Source organism: Morone saxatilis, unplaced genomic scaffold (genome assembly GCF_004916995.1).
Source record: "Morone saxatilis isolate NCDOM2014 unplaced genomic scaffold, NCSU_SB_2.0 Contig6, whole genome shotgun sequence".
In the NCBI taxonomy this organism is placed as follows: domain Eukaryota; kingdom Metazoa; phylum Chordata; class Actinopteri; family Moronidae; genus Morone; species Morone saxatilis.
In genome coordinates this window covers 13430953-13450787 of record NW_023340206.1, presented here as the reverse complement: position 1 = coordinate 13450787, position 19835 = coordinate 13430953, and the positions used below count along the sequence as shown (strand labels likewise).

Here is a 19835-nt window from a genome sequence, read left to right as displayed (position 1 = left end):
CATCACTTTGAGAGCTGCAACTTCTTCGCTCAACTCTGCCATACCAGGAGTGTCCATTGTTCTTTTACCGTGGAGCAGATCAAGGACGGCACTCTGCGTCTTATATTTTAACTTCAGGTTGGGCCTTTGATGCCTGTTACAAGAAAACAGCTTCATCTTGGTGGACAGTAGTTCTTTACTCACCTCCATCTCCCAGTCTTTAACATATAACCTTACCTGGCGGTCAAGAGCTGTTTCTGTTGCCATTTTTCTTTTTCTCTTTCTAGTCTGATTATGTGTGTTTCTTCAGTGAACAATATTTATCTGTTTAGTCGCCTGTCCTGATAGATACTGAATTAAACCCTCTTTGGTGTGTCTGACATCATCAAAGGCACCTTTTTCATTCCTTTGATGACGTCAGACGGAATGTTGTCGCGTTCCAAAATGACATCATTCAATAAAAAAGTACACCTAAAAAAACAATTGGATACCATGGTAACAGCAGATGCAGTTAAAAAAAAGCCTTAACTGATGTTTTTATTTAAATAACTTTATCAAAACCTGTATCATATACAATACATATAAGACACACAAAATATAACATTAGCAACACAAGGCCCAACAGTACAGGCATAAACGGAGGAAAATAAAACAAGGCTCTTCTTTTAAAAGTCTATAATAGTCGATCAATATTAACAGTGAATGGCATTAAGAATGAGACATGAATTAAATTCAGTGCAGACTCTGGTAATGGTATAAAAGGCTATATAATGTGTGTTTAAATCTGCATTAGATGAAAAGGGTATAGCAAACTAAAGAGACAAAACTATGCTATACTTTTTATTTATGCTCGTTGAACAGCTTATGCTGCTGGAATTGTACTTCTATTGCACAGTGCCTTTTTTTTTAACCGAGAAGTTAAGGTAATGTTACAAATACTCCGCTCATCTATTAACCAACTAATTGTTTCAGCTGTATATTTTATTTCATATTCACTGACACATAGTCAACCAAAGCGTAATATAGTGAGTCATTTATGAATTAAAGCGATGACATCAACCCTACCACTTCTTTTAGCTATCCTGTTAAAAAATACACATTATTTTTTACGACTGTAATAAATATAGTAGAACTTTTTATACTTGTACGGTTAGGATATTAGTACTGTTGATTTTAAGTTGAGTTTTATTCCATATTTTACTGTATAATTAAACGTTTTTACTATCAAAAGAAAGTTTTAGTCTTATGTGCATTTTACAGTCTGTGATCTAAAAGAAACATATGTATTCCGTAGAAATTCCTTAAAAATTCAGTATAAATAAAGGTTTTGCCATAAGATATGTTTTACTGTTGCAGAAACTGTATCTCACCTATCTAGAGTTTACTGTCTTTTACTTCAATGGTTTGAAAGTTTTTCACTGCAATATCTACAGACATTTTCCACAGTACGGGTGTCTCTAAAGTTGCTCTCAACAGCTTTCTCTACACAGAGGAAACTCATTGCTAGAAGCTTTTAGTGCTGTTTAGGAAATTAATATGACTCCTGGTTCAAGGCACCAAACAGTCCAGGAACGTTCCTACCCTCACTGTCTCGGCTGCAGTGTTTTCAGTGGCTCAGACATAAAAAGGAGAAACCACAGTATGGCGCAGCTTTTTGTGATTATGTGTTGTGAAATGGGTCGGTGGTGAGGTCACGGCCACTATGCAACAGATTTAATCTAATCCCCTTCCCCTAGATTAGGAGGGAAAATCACTAGAAGGCCTTTTGTCTAAATTACAAACCATGTGAGTGTTGCTTTAAACTTCACCTCCAGCTCTGTACTTCATCATTTACCATATGCTGCAATGTCTCATCCTATGTTAACTTTTGATATTTTACATAAGGTGCTTGCTTCGAGGAGGTGTTGGTTCGGCACAACATCAGAATTGATTTAAATGGCCAGTTAGAGCATTTAGTGTCATCTAGTGGACTCCATGGAAGGTGTGTAGATAAAAACAACATTTCCGATATTAAGATGATTATTCACTACTGAAAACATACCTATGAATATTATATTCAATTTCTGCCAATATATCCTCCTCATTGTTACACACTGGACCTTAAAGCTATAGTCAGTAACATTAACCTCATTAAACAGTGTATAAACTCTGGCTCTATGTTCTCTACGTAGTTGAGTTGTGTTCTTATATTATCCCAAATGTTTCCGACAATGTCAGAGAAATCTGCGTATCACCAGTCGCCTGCTTTGTAACTCTAGATTTAAACCGGATGAAGAATTTAATTCCTTTAGTCCAAGGATTTTAGATTTTAGAGTTATTGTCAACTTGAGTCTGGCATGTAGACATTTGGATCATTATTGCTAAAGAAAATATCAAGGAAAGGAAATAATCTGGATCGGTCAACCAGTTAGTTAGTTATTGTGGCTTACTTTACCTTGAATTAAAATAGTTGACGGTTGCAGTACAGTTCCATCCATCTATTTTTCTATCCTGCAAACATTATTGTACTTTCACAACATTGTAACAAACAAACCATAAATGTTTATTGTTCAACAACAGATGCTGAAGGTCAGACTGACAGCACTGCATCTGTTCTTCACTATCACTCAATCAATGACAAGGTGTTCCCTCCTACTGAATTCTGTGAATAAAGGTCAGTTTGGAAGGTGAAGGCGAAATATCAGAAAAGAAGAAAAGAGCATAAAACATGCAAAGGTGTAATTTGGTCTTGAGCAATAGAAAGGTTATAAAACAGCAGTGTTGTAGACACATACAGTAATGATATGTATCATTACTTTATATCAATAATAAAAATAATAAATAAATAATCTTACAGCTCTCAAAAGCATGCTCCATTCACGTTTTCACTGCAGAACATCTGTATGTGTGTGTGTGTGTGTGTGTGTGTGGTATTGGGCTCATTCTGTCACATCTCCTGTTTGTCACTCTGCTATTAAACTGCAACCTTGCTCAGTCTGAATTATGTATTTTTCCCGCTCGCTCCCACAACCATCTGCCTGCTTGTTTGACAAAATACACTCCTTATTCATGCACTGTGCCGCAGCATGGACACACACATTACATTTTTTCTTGAAGAGCATTGTTTTGCTTCATTAATTGGATTTTTTAAAACATTCACAGACTCAAGGTTATTTAATTGTCATTTACAATGCAGGGATGTATAATAACATTCAGGTTGTAGTTTTGTTTTATGCAAACAAACAATATATATGCAAAAATGATTTACAGTAAAATAATGTATATAAGTCATGAAATAAAAATATTACCCTAATTCAGAACAGCTTGACCAGCTTGGGCAGCTTGAGAATCAATTTAGAGAGGAGGACTCAATCTAAATATAAAATGATCGGTCACATTTCTAAATAATTAAGGCCTCAACTAATTATTATATAGAAATAAATCAGATTTTACAGATTCAACAATGCACATCTTCAAACCATCCCTAATAACTACTGTTCCTTCTGTTTTCTTTTTCTTTTTTTAATAATACAAATATTGTTATTATCAGTACCAAAAGTAAATGAATGCATTTTGCTGTCCCTTTTTTAGAATAATGTATATTATCATAATTATTGATGGATTAATGTGATCACTTAAATACTGCAGCCAGTAAAGGTGGAGCTGATTTGAATACATATTATTTTACGTGCTGTTTGGTAGTTTGTGAATTTTCCCCAGTGACCAATGAAGTCTTTATTTTATTTATTTGTTGGTTCTATTTTGTATGATTACACGGACTCTGGGGAGTAAAAGGACAAGTAAAAAGTAGCAGAAAATTGAAATTCTCAACAATACCTAAAATGTGACATATTTAAGTACTTCACCTTCCACCCCGGTCATCCGACACACTCTAGGTGGCAGTAACACATTGTTTTTGCATTTTCTAAGGTGTGTGACCTGCTGCATTAGCAGACACTAATCTCATTTTAATCATCTTATGTTGGGACTATATAGTGATTAGTTTAGTGTGTCATGATTGCAAGTGTTTATGCTTTTAAAGCCTTTAAACTTTATTAGAAAGATACTGCAGCCCTGAAGAACATAATCAGATAATAAAAACCACAGTGAGCCCCTGACGGATATCTGACACAGTAAGCGATGTTATGCTCAAAGGCAACCTTGCCAGCATTCTCCAGTTCACTCGTGCAGGATTTTAGGGACTTTCATGCCATTTTAACCTCAATTGTTGTGATGTAATCACTGACATTAAATCCCTCCGGAGAATCCACAGTGATCTGATCTTCGATAATCCCAAATGAAAGTCGGATTGCCATTCACGGTGCTGTTGGCCTTCTTTAACCCTCATCATTCATTTCGACACCATGATGATGGAAATAGGACAGTGATGTCAAGTGACATGGGGTGACATAGGGGCGGCTGTTTGGCGGCTGTGTGTTTTAACCTTAAGGCCTTTGGAGCTGCTCTTAGAAACCCCTGCAGTGTTTATCTTATCAAAGACAAACGAAACCCTCCTATACTCTTAAACCTTCTCAAAAACCACTAGATCCTGAGATAGGTCCCCTGGAACTACAAAGCACGGATTTCTGAACATATTTCCATTTTCCTTCTCAGGTCCAAGTCTAGCCCTCAGTAACTCAAGAACCCCTGAAGCCTTTTCAACAACCTCTGAACCTTAAGAACCTCATTAGTCGAGTCCATTTTGTCTGTAGCAGTCAGTACTTTTATTATTCCACCTTGGTTCTGGTGCTCAACTCGAAAACAGCTTGACAACAGCGTTAGACCCGCCTGTGGTGCTAACTGGCTAATCTCGGTGGAGTGGGCGGATTCAAAGGTCTGGACCAAGTGTGTCACCCAGTACCGTTTTCAAGCTTTGTGGCGTTATGGCGGTCACCATGCTGGTTTTCTGGAGCCAGCAGCGGCGACGCACTGCAGGTTGAGTTGCTCTCTTTGGCTACGCTTGGTTTCAAATCATCCAGCTGGAAACAATGGCGGCCTGCCTGGTCACACACACTCGTATTAATGATAAAAGTACACTAAAACCAGATCTTAAGTGAGAAATAGTTAATGTATTGATTCATATTTGATCAAACTGTTTACTGAGCTCATAAATCTTATCATTTCTCCATAAAACTCAATCCAGTCCATGGAGCTGCCCCCTGCTGGCCATTAAAAAGAAGGCAGGTTTAAGACACTTTCACATTGGCTTCACTTCACAGACCCAGAATCTCTTTTCAGTAAATATATACTATCAATGGTCTGGACACAGGCAACCAGCCCATGCTGCAACCCTTCAAGGACCCCTGGATCTTTTCATTAACAGCAGGGAAAAGCTGTAGAGTGAATAATTATTTATATCAGGAAATGAGATATAACTGTGTTGCTGCTGAAATCTCAATTCATTACACAGAGTGGAAACTAAAAGGCTGCGGATCAGCTTTGCTCTCGTTTTAAAGGCATTAAGCTTCAGTTAATAATGCTGCCACATTTTTTAAATCAAACAGCTGCCCACCCTGATGTGAACTGATCATTTAACAAAATGTACCTGTTGCTCGTGCTTTAATTTTCCGATGTGAACCAAATTTACATGTCAGTTCAGGTGTTTCCCTTTCTGCAGTTTAGCTTGAAACAGGAAGCATGTGGTAATTAGTCTTCTGTTTTACTTCACATTTAGAAATCTGCCACTTCCTCTGCCTAAAATTCACAATGTCACCATTGAGTATCAACTTCCTTCTTAACGGTCACCTGGGCTCCAGTGTTAACACATCCAGGACCCCTGCTCATGACAGCAGGGCGTCGCCACTGCAAGACGATTCAGATTCTTTCACTTCATGTTTGTAAGTGTCTTTAACTTTAGAAAGTGGTGTGGTAAGTTTATTCTTAAGAAGCTGCTGGAATGATGTGCTTTTAAATGTGCTGTGACTCTTTTTTCTCAACATTTTCTGACAAAGGTCAGAGGTCAAGAGATCCTTTTGAAAATGGTCATGCCAGTCTTTCCATCAAAATTTAGCCTAACTTTGGAGCGTTATTTAGCCCCCTTTCTGACAGGCTAGCATGACATGGTTGATAGCAACAGATGCGTTAGGTCATCTAACCCACCACAGCTTCTGAAAGACAGTGTGATTGGAAGAGTCAGATTTCATTGGCTTCTCCAATTTGATGATTTTCAGTCTTATACCATTTTAAACAACAAAACAAAACAAGACATCCGAAGACGGATCTCTTGGGATTGGCATTATATTTTAATTAATTGATTAATCTAACCCTGACCCGTACATAGAGGAACATCTGAACTCTTGGAATAGGAGCCGCTTTAAGTCTTTTATTTAACTGGAAACAAATAAAACCTTATGGTTTCTAAGGCTCATTATTGTTCTTTATTTGGCTTCTGAACAGCTTTTGTTTGCACTAGCTGTGATTAAATGTTTCAAAGATAAACAGTGAGATTACAGACTCCTTTCAGATTGGACAGTTTTATGACTGGAGGAACAATTGCTAAACCGAGTGAGACGACAGACCTTCCTTCTGAAAAACTGTGAAGGGTCACTTCCTTATTTGCTCCTTAAAAGGGTTATAAAATGAGTAATCAGCCGGCTGCACTCCTTGCTCTCCTCCATCACTGTTTCCTGCTTCCTTCTCTCTTACCATATTAACGCACTCTCCCTCACACACACACACCTTTTCAGAAGTACTTTCCACCATGGGGAACTTTGCTGCCAATGAGGGACTCTCCATCTTTGTTATTGTGAGTAAATTTGCTTAAATCGTTTTTCTCATTCTTTCTTGTTTCTTAATTGCTCATGTGTTTGCTGTCATCATCTGTATTTATATTGTCGGATAGTTGAAGTTTATACAAAATCTGGTCTGAATCATCACAATAAAGCATCTCTGTGAACGAGGCAGGATACAGAGACTCAATATTTTTTGTTAGATGGAGTTTCAAAAGTACCAAAAGTGATTTAAAAACTAAAAAGCTCCCATTGGACCCCCAGTTTAAATGTGAGGGGCTGCAAGATGTAGGAAAGGAAAAAAAAATGTTGCAGCTACAGACTTTTTCTTGTGAATTACTGGATGATTTTAGACATTTTCAAAATGAAACTGGCAGAAATACAGTGCGGGCTAAATATAATCTCAATTAATGACACAGTGTCTAGAAAGTATTTGTACTATTGAACAAAAGAGTAGCTTTAAATTTGAAAATGTACACAAGGTCTTTGTGATATGTTTGCATAGAATCTGACATCAGTTTGGCTTCTTTTGTCATATACATTTTTTTTTAAACATGTTATGAATAAAGTGTTATTTTGGGATCAGTACTGAAGCTCGGGTATTGTTTCTGTAAATTCTGAATGATTCCCGGCCTTATCTGTGAATTCTGAGACAAATCTCAGTTACTTATTTATGAATTATGAATCATTCTTGACTGAATTGAAGTGAAACATTTTTATATAACATGAAATGTGTCTGTATGTGTGTTACAGCTGGTATGGTTGGGGATCAATGCCTTCCTGTTTGTCCATTTCTACATGGCCTTCCTGGTAGAGAGGTGGTTTTACACCAGGGTCCTGCTTGGGGTGAGCATCACTAATATTGATGAATTTAGTGTTAAGTGTTGTGTGCTGATACTGCACCTTTATCATCTCTGTCTATGAGATGCTCTGCTGTCGAAGCATCAAAATTGATTCACAACAAAAAACGACTAATCAAACAGTTCATGAAAGGTGCAGGAAAGTATGCAAGCAGTAATTTTGAAAAACAGGACGCAGTCTCTTTCAGTTCCTCTAAATGTTAAGTGTCCAATAACATCAAAGTGCTTTAATAACGCTCACTGCCGCCCACCTGCTCTTCTTTCTCTTTTCTTAGACTGCATGTCACACAGCAGAGCACAGTATACAGATGTAGAGCTGCAACAATTACTTGATCAAAAGAAAATTAATTAACTATTTGGAATACTGAGTAATCGTTTAAGTGGGGAATTGCGATGGCATTTTCTGACATTTTAGCAAATTTTAATCACAAAAGGACGATGAGATTGTTGGTTATAACTTGTTCACACCAGATACATGGAAGTGTAGCCTGAATTAGCTTATGGTTGACAAGATAAACTAGAAACTCTGTTAGCTATACAGCTTATTTCAATAATACTGTGCTTACTTACTGGTTATTCATGGGCCCTTTTTCAAATTAGAGCTATAGCCCCTCAAAATATCTGTGCACGTCCCTGCAGCAGTACAATACTGCATGAAAGCGCTTCTAAATATTAATTAATATAACTTAGCATATGATATTTCTCAAAGCACAGACCACAGACTAAATTGTAAACACATTTCACTGTCATAAAATGGTCTGACAAAATAGGCAAACAAGGGAAATACAATGATTAAAATTAATCACGTTACACATTTAGTACAAATAAATACATATTTACTGAGAAAGATACCAACTTTGATGATTCAACTAAAAATAAGATTCTTTTTTGTTTTTCCCATAAGGGAAGAGCCGCCAAACCCTTATCTTCTACAACTTCTATGTAGAATTAAACTGCCTTGTAGTGAAGGGAAGTTGGTGTGACGCCAGGGATTAAAGTTTGCTCTGTGGTCACAGCTGGCTTCATAACACAATGAGTCAGTAACACCGGCTGCAGTGCCGCCGCAGAAGTGAAACACAGAGGCTCCTTCAATCTATTTGTGAACTTACGTGTTTTTTTATTTTTACAGTAAATATCATCACAAATGTAGAGAAATGAGGAGTAATATCAAAGGTTGTTGCTTTGAATCATTTTTTAGAAAACTTTTAGGTTAAGGATGATATCAGTATCATGTTTATATGAAGAAAATATTAAAATGAGTGCTATAAAGTAGTCTGATTACATTTTGAAGTAACCCACTGCTCTTCTTTTACCCATCAGCAAGCTCTGTCCTGGGCCAGAGCTCCTGCTGCCTGCCTCAACTTCAACTGCATGCTCATTCTGTTGCCAGTTTGTCGAAACCTCCTCTCCCTCCTCCGTGGCACCATCCAGGTATCCATAAAAAACAAGGGTTACTCCAAATCACTGAGCAGTATCAGAAGTAACCATTTAATCAACTATTAAAATGAAGGCAAATGACAGATCCAATTTGTGTAATGTTTGCTTTTTGTAACAATTAGACATTTTTGCTGTTGTTGGGGTTTATTTTGATTAGTTGCTGCTTCGATTTCTCATTGCTCGTCATTTTAATTGTTGTTTTTCTTGTTTGTATTCAGTGCTGCAGCCGCACAGCAGCTCGTCAACTAGATCGAAACCTTACCTTTCACAAACTGGTGGCTTACATGATCGCCTTCCATACAGGTATTATTCTAACTACAGATGTAAAAGGGTGTTACAATAATCAGTTCTGGAAAAATAAGACTATATCTGATTTTACGTTAATATATGCAAATATCTTTGCATATTATTAGACAAAGTAGGAGCATGTAGATACAAAATAGAAGGAGACCTAGGATAGAGCCTTAGCCACTCCAGAGTTCAGATACTTTTGAAGTGCTTTACATTTTTGAAAGGTTATTATTTTTATTATTGCTATTATTTTTTATATATCCACATTAAGATAAGAAAGTGGCTCTATGTCTTTTCTGTCTGTGGCTTGATTCAAACACCTATAAGCCATTATATGTTTACATTATATATTAACAAGTTGCCCAATAAAACACAGTTTGAAATATGCTAATTCAGGGGATTTTGACTTAAGAATCAAATGGAAAGTAACTGTGTTTAAATATAACAACGCTCAGCTGAACTTGTTCCCTCTCCAAACTCCAAATAATGAACAACTGAATTCCCAAATGATTAAACCTCAATCTTTACTATTACTTCACATTGGTTTTAGTCATTTTAATTAGTTACGAGCATTTAGCAACAAGTTACTTGGGATAAGTTTTGAGTATTTAAAGACACTTTGTCATAACATGTCTCTCCTTTTTCACATTCTCCTAGCCGTGCACATCGTTGCACACTTGTTTAACTTCGAGTATTTCATGGACGCCCAGCTGAATCGCAACAGTAGCTTTCTGCCCTTCATCCTGTCTGAAATTGGCACTGGGGACAATGCCTCCTTCCTGAACCCCATTAGGTCTAACGAGACGGTGAGTTGTAGTTACTGGAGTAGTTTACAAAAAAAAAAAAAAACTTGCAGCTTATTTGGTTTGGTGTTTTGGTTTTTTTCAGTCATACTTGTAGTTGGATGCTTCTTGTGTTGCTAAAATCTGTGAATTCCCCTCTATTTAATTGCAAAATTTGGTTTCAATGAGAAAAAAATTTACTTCATCTGATAAACTTCCTCTTCGGGGGTATTCGTTCTCAGATATGTGGTCATTTCAGAAACTTCCTCTTTGCAGATACAGTTTTAAGCTTCAAACGCTATAAAAACAAAGAAAGCTTCTCCTGTCCTCTTCCTCCTCTTTGAACCCAGGCTCTGAAATATTCTCAATCTGACGCCAGAAACATACTAAAATTTGTGCTAAAAGCTCACATTACTTTTGACCCAACTTAAAATTTAGATCATTCTTTCCCCTCGTTTTCTCGACTGTTAATGAATTTTAAGATTTGGACTGTAAGGTTGGTTTTCCCCTTCACTTTGAACTACAGTTCGATTTGCAGATTAAACTTCTTTCAGTATTTCAGATGTTGCAAATGCAAGATTTCAGTAGTGTACTGTGAAAACAACTGTAAAGAGTACTTCATCATTCATGTTTCTTTAACTTACAAAATAGAGTTTGTGCTACTTTTAAATGTTTTCTGTAATCTATTTAATCAATTATCACATTACAGTGTAATTTATAAACAATGCCCCATAATCCCAGTGAAATTCACATCAACCAGTCTGTTTTCTAGCATCCAAACTAGCCACATACTTAAAAACTGTATTTCCCTTTTTGACCTTACATCACAACCAGCAGTACATGCCTCCAGCCCGTCTCCATAGTGAGAGGATTTATGACAAAACATAACATGCACATAAACATCACCTGCAAGGTTGATTTAAGTGGAAACAAGTGAGTAACTGTTGGACCACCCTGTGACCACAACCCACTGACATGACTAATCAGCTGTGTGGATTTATTTGTGGAGAAAATGAGGAAAAAGTTTTAAAAATTGATAATCAGTAAATGTCTGTCAAGAAGTACCTGATTGTTACAAAACTGTGTTTTGGTGCAGAACCCTACCATCGTCATGTTCACCACCATTGCCGGTCTGACAGGCGTGGCCATCACGCTAGCCCTCATCCTCATCATCACTTCATCCATGGAGGTCATCCGCAGGTCCTACTTTGAGGTGTTCTGGTACACGCATCATCTCTTTGTCATCTTCTTCATTGGACTGGTATTCCATGGCTTTGGGTAAGAAGGCACAGTTAATTAAAGTTAATTTTTGAGACATACCTGCTAAATAATCTGTAGTTTTCAGAGTTAGAGAAGCTACTTTGGACAGTTTTTTTCGGACTTGTCTGCTGTTTTGACTCTGTCTTGTCTTACTACTGCACAGACGCCTAGTTCTGTTTTCTCAGTCTTTGTGGAACTGGGCACTTGTCCTTGTACCACCCGTGAGCTCTATTAGTGAAAAGAACAGCAAAGCAGAAGAAATGCAGTTTCACTGATGTGTTGCCTCAGCAGGGTTCTTCAACAGCACCAGAACAGCTGTTGTTACTTCCAGCTGTGGCGATTTATAGTGCCTTATCACTAATTCATCACTTGTACTTGTAATCCATCATCAGCTGTGATATTTCAATCTCTGCACAGATGGCAGAAAGCAACCGCCTTTTTTAAGAAAAGCTTCAAAATTCACAGACGGGATATTTACTGACCTATTTTATATCGTAGAACAAAACGTGAAAATCTCTCATGCTGGGGACACACAGGAGGCGGACGCAATGCAAACTGATTTCAAATTTGACATGACTATATATAAACTACATGTGGCCTAATATAAAATTAAAGTGTGGTTTGCATTCAAGTACCACTTTAGCCAACTACTAGCCAATACTGATGTTCTAATATTATATATCTAATAATATTATTATAATAATATAAAACACTACGAGGTCCAGATTCCCTGAGTTTTACTTTTAATATTAACAGTAATAATGCTCATTATTAAATATTCATTCCTCCTTGGTGTTGTTCTGCAGGCGGATTGTGCGAGGACAGACAGCCGCTAGCCTGAAGACAAACATCCCCGATGTTTGTGCTGACCAGTTTGAAAACTGGGGCACAAATGGGTCCAACTGTGCTGTACCAGAGTTTGCTGGAAACCCACCAATGGTGAGCTGTTAAAGATTGCAGGGTTTTCATGGGAAATGCTTTTAATGCACTACTTTCGTTTGAAGTCATATAATAGCTCATAAGTGTTTGACTCAAGCCACAGGCAGAAAAGAAGCTATTGATGCTTTGAGAGCATTTAACATATTCTTTTTTCCATTATTTTCCTTCTCTTCAGACATGGAAGTGGGTTGTGGGCCCCATGATCCTCTATGTGTGTGAGAGGCTCGTCCGCATCTATCGATCACACCAGAAAGTGGTCATCACCAAGGTGTGTATGTGCTAAATAAAAAAGATGTGAACAGTCGTGGCCTGTCAAAGAAAAGCTACACTTTGTGGAAGTGTCCCCCAGCACGCTCGTTTCACCTTTTTTGCACATTTCGCGGCCACCATAGTTTCTCCTACATGCTTGGAGAAGGAGGGTGACACGAGGGAGTTGCAATCAGCAACAACACCGTTAGATGTCACTAAATCAACACACTAGACTGTCTTATTAGACTGCATTAGGTTTAGCTATGTGCACCTAATAAACTGGCAACTGCCTTTTCCACCAACAGAGAACCGACTCTGCAGGAGTTCTGAACCAATTCAGCCAAAAATAAATTGGTTCGGAACCCAAACAGTTCCTGGAATGCAAAAATAGCAGTTTTTGGGATGTTGTGCATTCTGTTGAGTTAATTTGGTGGACAAACAGTATAGGAATTATATTATTTTATAAGTTTTATAAGTCAATTAATCAGTCGATCAAGAAGAGAATATCAGATTATTTATCAGACAGAAATGCCAAACATCATCCTCCAAATCTGCTGCTTTTCTCTCTTCTGTATTGATATTATTAGATATGACTACAATGACGTGAGCGCAGACATCATCTTGGGCTTTGGGAAATTGTAACAGGAATTTTCATTATTTTCTGACATTTGACTGTATTGACTACACAAATAATCAAGCAAATGCTAAAAAAAATAAAGACTGGATGGATCAATACTGAAAGTATGTTTTAGCTGCAGCTCTTATTTGACAAATAAATGCTTAAATAAATAAACCTAATAAATTCATACCAATTCCTCAGGTGGTGATGCACCCCTCCAAGACTCTTGAGCTGCAGATGAAGAGGAAAGGTTTCCACATGGAGGTGGGTCAGTATGTCTTCATCCAGTGTCCGTCCGTTTCCAGGCTGGAGTGGCACCCCTTCACTCTGACCTCGGCCCCTGAGGAGGACTATTTCAGCGCCCACATCCGTATCGTGGGAGACTGGACTCAGGCGCTGTATGAGGCCTGCGGAGGAGACAAAAACGAACCTCAGGAGGCCTGGAAACTGCCTAGGTATGACAACATGGGAAGGGATTGTAAAAGGAGAAAAATTGCTCCTAAAATTGCTTATGATTACATTTGATTGCATCTTCTGCCTCCCAAGTAAAGCTCTTCTCTGAAAGCCTGGCAGCGGAAGTCTGGACAGGTTTGTTGTGTGCAACTCCCACCCTTTCAAAAGAGATTGGAAGGGCAGAGAAACTGATGAAATTATACAATATTACCTGCTCAGTACTTGGAGCATTTTTCTGCTCTACTCAGAGCAGACCATAAAAGAGCTTTTGAGGAAATTACATTCAAGGATACATATTGACTGTAATAAAATGCACACAGATACAGTAATATCCACGCTGGTGATCTGAGACTGGATTCTCTTTTATATGGTCTGATATACAGATCTGGAACCAGATCTATAAACCTGTTTACCACTGAATCTTTCCGGGTACAGGTCCTTTTTGTCCAGTGTGATTATATGTATATTCTATATATATAGAAAATGTTTGTGCTGTAGGTCACAGTGATATCTTTTGTCTCTTTCAGGCTGGCCATAGACGGCCCGTTTGGTACAGCCAGTGAAGACGTGTTTCGTTACGAGGTTGTGATGCTGGTGGGCGCGGGAATCGGCGTGACTCCTTTTGCCTCCATCCTCAAGTCTGTGTGGTACAAACGCATCCAGAACAACCAGGATGTCTTCACCAAGAAGGTGAGGGAGGTCACCCAACTCAAGTTCCACTTACTGGATTTTTCCAGAGCTTTCAACCACATCAAACACAACTATTATCTTTAATAGTTAATCTATTAATCTGAATGTCTCGCAAGCATTAAAGCTCATTCTTGAGTTTGGGAATGGTAGTAGTAGTCCACTTCAACTGTATCGTACGGTCTTCATCATAGTTGCAACCTAAGTAGCTGTTATGATTTCCATAGTACCGTTACAACTTCATTTTTGAAGTACCAGAAAAAGCTACTGTACTAAGTGGACCATTGTTAAAATACTATTTCCAAGTTCAAGAACTTTTATGCTTAAAAATGTTGGTGCTATGGATAAAATAATAACAATATTTATGTTCAAGTTACTCAAGAGAATAAAGTTGTGCATCGCTCTCCTCCCCAGATCTACTTCTATTGGCTGTGCCCGGAGACGCAGGCCTTTGAGTGGTTTGCGGACCTGCTGCAGTCTCTGGAGGGTCAGATGACGGAGAAGGGCATGACCGACTTCCTCAGTTACAACATCTACCTCACCCGCTGGAAGGAGACCGAGGTATGACGGGGTCACACGATGTCTTTATGGTCTTTTCCTTATGCCTCGCAGTGGTGGAAACATTTACTCAAGTACTCTATTTAAGTGCAATTTAACTTTACTTGAGTATGTCCATTTTATCATGCTTTTTTTACTCAGTTACTAGTTATTTTACAGATACAAATCTAACATAAAACTACTTATATATATGTTTAAAAATTGCTTTGGTTCCCAACTGTTTTGGCTTATGACCTCAGATAGGACACCCTGGTGCTGAGGACATTTTCTGACCTTTAGAAACCTGTATTTACCCATTTCTTATTGACAAACTAGTAAACATTTTTTAATATGAACCATGTGTCTTTTCTTTCATTAGGCGGCTCACTTCCGTGTTCACCATGAGGCGGAGAACGACCCAATCACTGGACTCAAACAGAAGACTCTTTATGGGAAACCTAACTGGGACAATGAGTTCACCAATATTGCGTCAAAGCACCCAGGGTGAGGCCCTTTATCTCACTGCATGCACACACGCACACATGCACACACACACACACACTTCATTTTTTATCTTTTAACAAGTACAGGACAAAATCAACATCAGGAACTGGAACAGTTTTCATGTCTGTAAGACTATTATACTAATACTACAACTACTATTACTACTACTTTTACTACTACTACTAGTATTATTACTTCTATGGTGGGTGGTGGTCTATGGATGTGGTCTGGCGAGCAGGTAGCGGGAACCTTTACTAGACTTTATCTCTTTTTATAAGTCAAAACTCACCTCTGATGTAATATTTAGAAATCAGAGGTCTAAATCGCTAATTTTACACACACTAGAATTATGCTTGAGTGTCTCTGTTGAGATGGAGAACCGCAGACCTAACCACCACTAATAATAATAATTACAGTCACATCCACTTGTGTTTTTGTTCCTTGTAGAACTAAAGCGGGAGTCTTCCTGTGCGGTCCAGAAGCGCTGGGGAAATCTCTGGAGAAACAGTGTCTGTCCCACTCAGAGGCCGACGTCAAGTTCATCTTCAACAAAGAGAACTTCTAAAAACCGCCGCAAAACAATAACGACAACCACAAAACCCCCAAGAGAGGAAGCATCCCAAGTAGCGGAGGGGGCAAGGAGTGAGCTGGTTTACTGAGGCCGGTGGTTCTGTATTAATACATCAGATAGTTTACACACAAATGTAATCTTTTGAATGTACCAAAATATACCAGGGTTCCCACGCATCCTGGGAAACCTGACTAGTTTTCCAGTCATGGAAACACCTGGAAATGTTTTATTGTATTTTAGCCCCTCACTCAGATCACCTGTGTAATCCTGGGCGTGTATTTTGTTTGAAACTCGACTGCAGCGACCTTTTTGGTGTCAAAAGTCTGTTTTTTCCAGAAGCTGTGAGAGAAATTCTCGAAGAAGCCCAATTTAAACGTTTGAACTCAACTACATAGAGAACTGTTTTATTTTAATGAGGAAATGTTACAGATTATAGCTTTAATGGTACTGTTAGAGGAAAAATGAAGTAAATTATTCCATTTGAGAGGAATAAAATGGGGGTGAAATGTATACTCGGCTTACTGGTAAATATATATATATATATATATATTTATATATAATAACTATAAATGATAGTTGCGGGCCTTTATCGTCAAGACAAGTACTGGAAAACATCCTGGAAAATGAAGATGATTAAAAAGAGCGGGACCCTGATTGAACTGACCTTCTTGTCTTCGCTTCGAACCGCATAAGTTTTGCAAAGATGCCGTTGTTGCTCAAAAGGAAGTGGAAATAACCCTACTGTATTTTCCACATCACCCTGTTCCGCTTTTCTGTTACATCAGCCAGTGAAACTCTGCTGGTTTCCTAACTTTTCCTTCTGTTTTTCTGTTTCATTTAGTTTTCTATTTGCCGGCCACAATTTCTGAAAAGCAGTTTTGATAGTAGATGCAGCAACAAACACCTCAGTGCTTCCTGCTCCAGGTGTATTTTTACCTCCTCTCTTATTCATTGAGCTTTAGTTGAAGGCCAGCATTTTTCTAAGACTTTGTTCAATGATAAGTGGTTTGTTTTTTGTGGTTCGGTTAGAACAATTATGAACCCACTCTTTATGAATCCTTACTGAGGCTTTTATATATAATAAGAGAATTTATCTTCCTTTCCATTTTTGTTCAGCTTTGTTGTTCGTCTTAGCTAGTAATGTTTCTATTCCTGTGAGCAATAAAACCTGAAAAATGACTTACATGTGTGCACATACTTTATATAATACATAATCTGATTCTAAAGTTTAGATCAAGTTATGGATTATGTTGCTAATTAAAAAAGTTGCCATTATAATTTCTATTCATTAAAGCTCAGGTAATTTTTAGAAAAATCTTTTTTTGTCATATTCGCAGAAACTTTCACTCTGTCCTCGCTGTAGAACATGAGACAGATGATGTGAAAGAATCAGGTTCCTCTGGCTCCTGTGTGAGCTCCTAATGGTGTTTGCAAGAATCCACCGGGCCGAATGGAAACAACCAATCAGAGGCGAGTTTTTTGATTTTTGATAGCCTTTATGAGGTGGACAGTCTCCATGCCAACTGAGCAACCACTGTGCACGATGAAATGTTTTCCAAGGTGATTGTTGTGTGAGGATGGCCATTAATACCTCAGCATGAGCTTACATTTCGTTTGTTGCGTAAAGAAAATTAAACTAAATGTGTCTGAAAAATCCCAAAATAATAGAAAATGCTGGAAAGCTGCAGTGAAATACACCACCTTATAAATATTGCCATATTTGTATTATACAGAGCAGAGGGAGGGAGGGATGGATGAAGAACTGTTTTCATCTCTTTCATTTTGCAAAATCTCTGGTTTTATTGCTGCTATAAAATATCCACCACTTTCTCAGCCAATCAGAATGTGGATTTCCTTTTATGGCAGCGGCACTTTAAAGCCATCGACGCTTTGTGACCCGTCCACTCTAGTCATCAGATTCTTTCTAAATCACACAGAAGAGAGAACTCCATAGAAATTTCATGTGATATATTATCAGTAAGAGCAGACATAAGGACTGGGTGTCCAGTTTAAGTTTCAGTGTGGGTTTTAAAACTCTTTATTCCCACTGAATCCCAATCTGTGACACAAACCTATTCTTCTGTGCACAAAAGCAGCTGAGAACCTTCAGCCGGAGCATTCAAGTGAACTTTAACATTTCTATTTCCACTGTATTCTTTTTCACAGTATTTTTAAAGAATAAAACTGACTTCCCAAGAGGACAAAGCCTCTATCTGAACTATTCATTATGCAGAAAACCTAAAAATAACTGATGCATTATTGTGTTCATCACTTTAATGTTGCAGCTGGTGAAAGTGGTGCACATTTTTATTACTTTATACACTGCCGGGTAGCTTTCCCTCAAGGGAGTCCTTTTCCATCATTTAGTAAACTGACTTACATATTTTATAGATGTTTCGTATTATATTTAAAACTGTACAATTATCCCGAACAGTGAAGTCCCTAACTGCAAGAAGTGTGTGTAAAAAGAATGATTTGGATGAATTTAGAGCAGATTATACAATTCTCTGTCTGTATTTTTATTAATTATTTGAACCAATCATACAGACTTAATAGGATTCTTTTTCGGCAAACAGTGTTTTCTTGGCCATTCTTCCATTACACAATTTACTTTTCTTCACAGATGTTAAGCTTTCTAGCACGTCTTAAAATCAAGAAGGCCTCGCAATGTTCATAAATCTCTTCACGTTTATTTACCTGCAGCTCCGAGTACAAAACCCCCGCTTTCTCTTGTTGGCGTGATACACATAATGAACATCAGAAAACAGAAGAAGAATCCCGTAGAATGTGTGACTGAATCAGCTGCTGCGTGCCGTCAGGCCTCAGTGAGTGAGAAATACGACATTATTAAAGCACTGCAGTGACACGAGAAGATAAATACATTAAGACGATGATGTGTACATGCATCTAAAGAGCGAAAACAAGAAGCCGTATTGTTTCCTGCAGCTTTTCCTCAGAGCTGAAAGCTTCCAGGGTGAGGACTCTGTGGCACTTGGTGGCCCCCTGCTGTTCACGGGACCCCACTGCACTCTTCGGATGGTGGTAGTGGTGGTCATCGATGTGCGTGTGTCCTATGCGATAGCCACCGCAAACACACTGACCACACAGTACATGGTGCGGTTTTCCCATCTCACTGTGCAGCTTCCTGCAGAGACAAAACAGCAGACAGTGAAGAGACAACGGTGGAACAAAAGAGAACAGAACAAACAAAGAGAGCTAAAGAAAGCAGAGTAAAACACTGGAGAACACAGAACAGCTGTCAGGGATAACGCCTACCGTCCATGGCGGTGTCCCAGTAGCAGGAGTTGGCTGTGTGGAGGCCCGCTCCCGTTTTCTGCATCACAGCACACGTCACTGTACGGAGGAAGTCAACACACAACTGCATCAGATCCAAAACTCACTCCCTTCCATCTGAAGTACAGACAGTCCGACGTTCACTCAGCCTCACTGCTCGAACATACCGATGTACTTGTACGGTTTCCCCTGTTTGACCAGCTGCGTGAGGCAGCGCTCCACGATGCTGGCCGTCCATTTGTTCACCTGACTCTGGCTGTAGTCGTCTCCCCCGACAACGCTCTCGATACACTGACACACACACACACACACACACACACACACTCAGTGTTCAGTCATGTGGAAGTCACTGGGTGCTGTTTCCCCCCGAGGAGGCTGACATTTCACAGGATTTCGGTTCTTCAGAAACGTTTTGTTTTATATTTTTGTTACATAAATGTGTGTTTTTATTCAGAAGGTACATTCAGATCATGAATGCTTCCAGAGCACTTTAACACTTAAAGATGTCTAAAAGTCCATTTAACTGCTGTTTTTAAATCCTAACTCACACAAACACACTTTTATATCATGTTTTTGTTTTCATATTGTTATTTTCTTGTCATTATATTTGTTGTTGATGTTTCCTATTATCAGTTTGTTATTACTTTATGTAGTTATAATATTCTT

The 19835-nt window shown here is 38.4% G+C and overlaps 2 protein-coding genes across 2 annotated transcripts in view; one reads left to right on the top strand and one right to left on the bottom strand.

Moving 5' to 3' along the window:
- Positions 1 to 6549: 6549 nt before the first annotated feature.
- Positions 6550 to 17054, top strand: LOC118339926 (cytochrome b-245 heavy chain). The gene is made up of 13 exons (XM_035677747.1): positions 6550 to 6703; positions 7440 to 7532; positions 8867 to 8977; positions 9202 to 9286; positions 9932 to 10080; positions 11153 to 11334; positions 12123 to 12255; positions 12431 to 12523; positions 13325 to 13578; positions 14104 to 14266; positions 14678 to 14824; positions 15180 to 15304; positions 15752 to 17054. The coding sequence occupies exons 1-13, from the start codon at positions 6659 to 6661 to the stop codon at positions 15867 to 15869; spliced, it is 1698 nt and encodes a 565-aa protein (XP_035533640.1). The 5' UTR covers positions 6550 to 6658; the 3' UTR covers positions 15870 to 17054.
- A 1080-nt stretch (positions 17055 to 18134) lies between these two features.
- The window catches only part of LOC118339698 (dynein light chain Tctex-type 1-like), a 2630-nt gene continuing 929 nt past the window's right edge, over positions 18135 to 19835 (bottom strand). Inside the window, exons 5-7 of the mRNA XM_035677398.1 lie at positions 19337 to 19492; positions 19152 to 19229; positions 18135 to 19020 (exon numbers count right to left, since the gene is read on the bottom strand). Coding sequence (XP_035533291.1) covers positions 18947 to 19020; positions 19152 to 19229; positions 19337 to 19492 — 308 coding nt within the window. The 3' untranslated portion in view covers positions 18135 to 18946. The remainder of the gene's footprint in view (positions 19021 to 19151; positions 19230 to 19336; positions 19493 to 19835) is intronic.